The following is a 4,439-nucleotide window of genomic DNA, read 5'->3' as shown; positions in this document are numbered from 1 at the left end:
ACCTTAATATATGTTAAAAAAATTTTTTGTGACCCAGAAAGATTAATAAGACTAATTTTAAAACTTAGTAGCGGCCGCCATTGTTGGCAGCTGAAATTTGGCTGGGCTATGAATTCTGGGATATGGTGGGCCACGAAGGACATACCCGACCCATCCTTCGAATTCGGGGAAATGAAGGACGCATTTGAAGGAGTCTATGAATTTGGACAGCCTTCATCGCCTGGCTGTGACGTAATCGGCCTTCAAATGCGGCCTCCGGGGGATGCAGCCGACGTTTTGGGACACAGCTACAGCCTATGTCCACTGTGAACGGCCATCTTCGAACGGAGGCGGGGCTAGTGACGCCAACTGTCTGCAGTCCAGTTTTGAGATCCTTCCTGATCTGCAAAAGCTTCTTGGATGAAATGTCTTCAAGAACGTAGAAGTACACAGAGAACAGAGCAGAGCCAATCAAATGCCTGGGTGCATCATGTGACCTCTGACGTTAAAGAAACGCTCATTTCTTCTCATGTGTTGATTTTTATCAGTGACAGCAGATACATTCTGGCTACATCTGTGTCCTCGCTGGTAGCTTATTGTTTCACTAATGATAAACCAAGAACTGCGATAAATTAACGCAATGATGGTCCCTGTTATTACCTGGAGTGGGAGGAGCTACCGCTGACACAGTAGCCCCTCCCCTAAAAACATCAAGTATAGCCAGAGCCAGAAAAAAACTGTTTTCCCAGGTTGAGTGCTGGAGATTCCTGCCTGCATCCCAGCTGAATTCCTGAGTTTTCATGAGTTTGTCTTGCTAATGTGCACCAGTTAATAACCAGGATGAACCAGAACACCGTGAGCAAGGCGGCAGACTCGTGCTGCTCTTTAAAAAAAGGCTGAGTGTCCTCAGAGGGACGCTGTGAGGGAGCTCCGGGTGTCTGCAGACTCACAACAACAGCCTGGACCATTACATTCATTTTATTAGCAACATTCTGCTGAAGTTACCGTTTGTGACGCGATGGAGGAAATAACACTGAAAGAAAACGTTAACTGTGACTGTCCTCAGGTTAATACGTTTTTAACCTGTAATGTCTTTTACTCTGAAAATAACACAGAAGTAAAAAGCTAACACTTTATTTTGCAGGTTTGGCACTTTCCAGCTCATTTCCTGGAAACTTTACTAAACAATGTAAAATAAATTCTCAGTTCTTCAGCTCTTTGTGGAGCTGAGCTGCGTGTTTGCAGCTTTCATCCTGTAAAACACACCTGGAGCATAAAACGATTCAGTGGCTCCATCTGGACGATGCTTTAAAGATAAATATAAGATAAAACTTTAAAGAACGCTTCCAGGAAACGAGCTGGAAAACCCAACGTGTCTTTAAATACAATAAAACATGAAATATTTCAGCTGAAGGATGAACTTCTTCCTCGTTGTTCTGATTGGTCAGCTGATCAAACACAGGAGTGTTTCCTGCAGTAACATGAAGTCAGCTTCTTTGTCATCTCTTCTCGTGAGCGTTTCTCTATCAAAATAAAAGCCTCTCCTCTCGCTGCCTAGCTGACAGGATCCACCACCAGGACTTTGCACTCCCTCTTGGCGATCTTGTCCAGCGACAGCAGCGACTTGTCCTGCGGCGGCAGGTAGAGCGGCCGACCGACCGGAGAGCCAACGGGAGGCGTGATGGCCCGTCGCTCCATGGCGCTGCCCGTCCTGTCGCACACAGATAAGATGAAACGACATACTCGATGTGATATGAAGCTGAAGTTACTAAAGTTACCTCATGATGTGGGACCGAGACGGCTGCTGGTGGGAGAAGGACTGAGAGCGCCCCAGACTGGCCTGGTGTCGGTCCAGGAGGTCTCGAACCGCCGGGCTGGACGGGCTGTTTTTACCTGGATGGTTTTGACACGACACAGAAATCAGAACAGACGCAGGTCAAAGCCTTTTGTGTTTGTTTCCTGCTCAGAGCTTACGTGACAGGGGCCGGGCGTCGGGTGGAGGGTTGGACACCGACGCTGTGAACTGGAGCTTTAACTTCATGTGCTGACTCAGCTGCAGAGACAGGAGAAAACATGACGTCCCGTGTGAGCGGGCGAGATAAGGAAGCAGGCGCTCAAAGCTCGGCGTACCTCGTACAGTCCTGGTTTGAGGATCTGGAAGGCCACGCTGAACGACAGAGTGCTTCCTTTGCGGCAGTGACCCAGGTTACTGAGAGGGGTGTGACAGACCACGGCAGACAGCGCTGCGTCTTCCCCCTGACCTCGACCTGAGCGAGCAAGCAAACAACACATTACTCGGTCTGAACCGCGGCTGACAGAGGGCAGCGCGATTCTCCACGAGAAGAACACAACCAGAACCAGCTGGACAAAGCACCATGAGGGCCGAAGAGCCCAAGCCTGCACTCCCCCTAACGTCCACTAGAGGCTCAGTCCCCACAGACTGCCACGCGTCCCAGAAACAAACCCGCTCACAGGTTTCCTTTCAAACAGCTGCAGGGTGGATTTTTTCAAAACATCAAACGTGAATCAAAATACTCGCTGACCCTCTGGAGTCCAGACGAGCCGCACAGCCAGGAAGTCCTGCAGGTTGTTGAGAAGAACGTATTTGACCTTGAAGTGCTCCTTCACCCTGACGGCGCTCGGACAGCTGGCCGTCATGACGAAGCGCGGCCGGTCCAGACGGATACTGGGCAACCTGAGTGGAGGGGAGGGAGGACGGTGGGTCATTTAGAGAAGCGGCAGGAAAAAACTAAACGCTGTGTCGTCCTGCTGCAGAGGTCTGCAGCCCCGAGCCTGGATATCTCTTACCAAGACTAACACAGCACGCGTGGAGCGTTTCATCCAGCCTTACCTGTAGTGGGTGTAGATGCAGTTGGTGAAAGGCATCTTGGAAGTTGACCACTGCAGCACAGCGACCAGAGGAACCTCCAGCCCCTGAACACAAGCACACACATGCTGACAGCAGCGAAATAAGTAAAGGACGCATTAATCCAGCAACGATCCGCCGACCGTCGCAGTCCTGCGTTGACACAGCCGTTCACAGAAACACGTCGTTTACTTTTCCTTCTTCAGGAAATCGCGAGGAGAACACAAACTGTCATGTCACCAGAGCGCACTGTGCACCAAACTATAAAACACACAACGCAACACGAACGCACCTCACTGGAGTCGTCCTGCGGCATGTCGTTGAGGTGCAGCTGGAACAGGAAGTCGTGCTCCTCCAAAGCGCTGAGCATGCTGGGAAGACGGCAGGCCAGGCTGTCCACCCGGCAGAAGGACGCCATGCCGACCTCACCGGACTGATGACTGCAGAGCGAAGAACAACAAATACAGACATTCAGGAGCATCGCAGAAACACACAATCTGACTGCACAACAACTCGTTTTACAACTAACAAAGTCCCAGAACTCAAAGTAATCGAGTATAACACAAAGTAGCATCATTACTAAAAACTATCTGCAATGATACAAATGTGTAACAAGGTATACACAACACACTGTCGTTAAATACAGTGTAACAAACACAAAGTCATAACTAACACGCAGAGACAGCAGCAGCCACGGCAGCGCCTTCTGAACGCTGAGCACAAACCATCTGAACGGGTCGTGTACGTACCACACGTTGTCCACCAGCAGCACGGAGCCGTCGGGCATCACGGGAAGGTAGGAGGCGTTGAGGTTCGGTAAAATCCGAACATCCCGAACACTCACCTCCTCCTGAGAAGACTCATTCAGCACTGACAGTGGGACAGGAAACAGAATCACAGTTGGAATCAAACCACTGCAACCAAGCAACTGAATCGATTTTATTTTATTTACGGATTCGTTTCGGCCTTTAACGATGATTTAAAAAACAGCGCCCTCTGCTGGTGCTTTTAGATTAAATACCAAAATATTCCTACATCGTCCTGCTGATCAGAGTCACAACCACGGAGCAGAGACTCGACCGTTTCACGGGGCTCAGCGACGCCTCGGCGTGCCGGCGGTGCGCTGGCATGCTGGACGTCAGGTTAATGCATCTATTGCTGATCGCCGCCCTGTTCAGCTTCATGTTGCAGCACACAGCTGGGTTTATGTCGCTTAGCTTGGAGGCTTCCCTGACATGCAAGCATCTGTCACCACAGTGATGATGAAGAGCGTTCTGTACCTTTTAAGACCGCGAGGTGTTTTCCAGAAACAGTCATCTGCTTGCAGCGGACGGTTGGAGGCGGCAGGACGGTCAGGGTGGTGCTCACTGTGGATCAGAAGCTGTGTTAAACCTCCCAGAGGACAACGGGACATCTTATAAAATCATTAAAATTCTGTTTATCAGGATAAAACCGTCCCGCCCTCAGTGTGGGAACCTCAGCAAGGCTCTCAGAGGCGAGGAGAACTGAAGGAGCTGATTTAACTCCTGACTGATCAATGAAACTGATCATATGTCCATAACATAGGGGCGACCGTGGCTCATGGGGTTGGGAA

The 4,439-nt window shown here is 50.1% G+C and overlaps 1 protein-coding gene across 1 annotated transcript in view; it reads right to left on the bottom strand.

The window, feature by feature from the left end:
• Nucleotides 1-941: 941 nt before the first annotated feature.
• Nucleotides 942-4,439, bottom strand: part of map11 (microtubule associated protein 11) — a gene marked incomplete in the record, with an annotated part of 7,372 nt that continues 3,874 nt past the window's right edge. Inside the window, 9 exon segments of the mRNA XM_042213976.1 lie at nucleotides 942-1,690; nucleotides 1,758-1,872; nucleotides 1,954-2,032; nucleotides 2,110-2,246; nucleotides 2,523-2,674; nucleotides 2,831-2,913; nucleotides 3,138-3,285; nucleotides 3,595-3,715; nucleotides 4,126-4,212. Of these exon segments, the coding sequence (XP_042069910.1) occupies nucleotides 1,534-1,690; nucleotides 1,758-1,872; nucleotides 1,954-2,032; nucleotides 2,110-2,246; nucleotides 2,523-2,674; nucleotides 2,831-2,913; nucleotides 3,138-3,285; nucleotides 3,595-3,715; nucleotides 4,126-4,212 (1,079 nt within the window).

This window comes from Haplochromis burtoni, unplaced genomic scaffold, assembly GCF_018398535.1.
Source record: "Haplochromis burtoni strain Fernald_Lab_line unplaced genomic scaffold, NCSU_Asbu1 Contig_505, whole genome shotgun sequence".
Taxonomy (NCBI): Eukaryota; Metazoa; Chordata; class Actinopteri; order Cichliformes; family Cichlidae; genus Haplochromis; species Haplochromis burtoni.
This window is presented reverse-complemented; position numbering and strand designations above follow the sequence as displayed.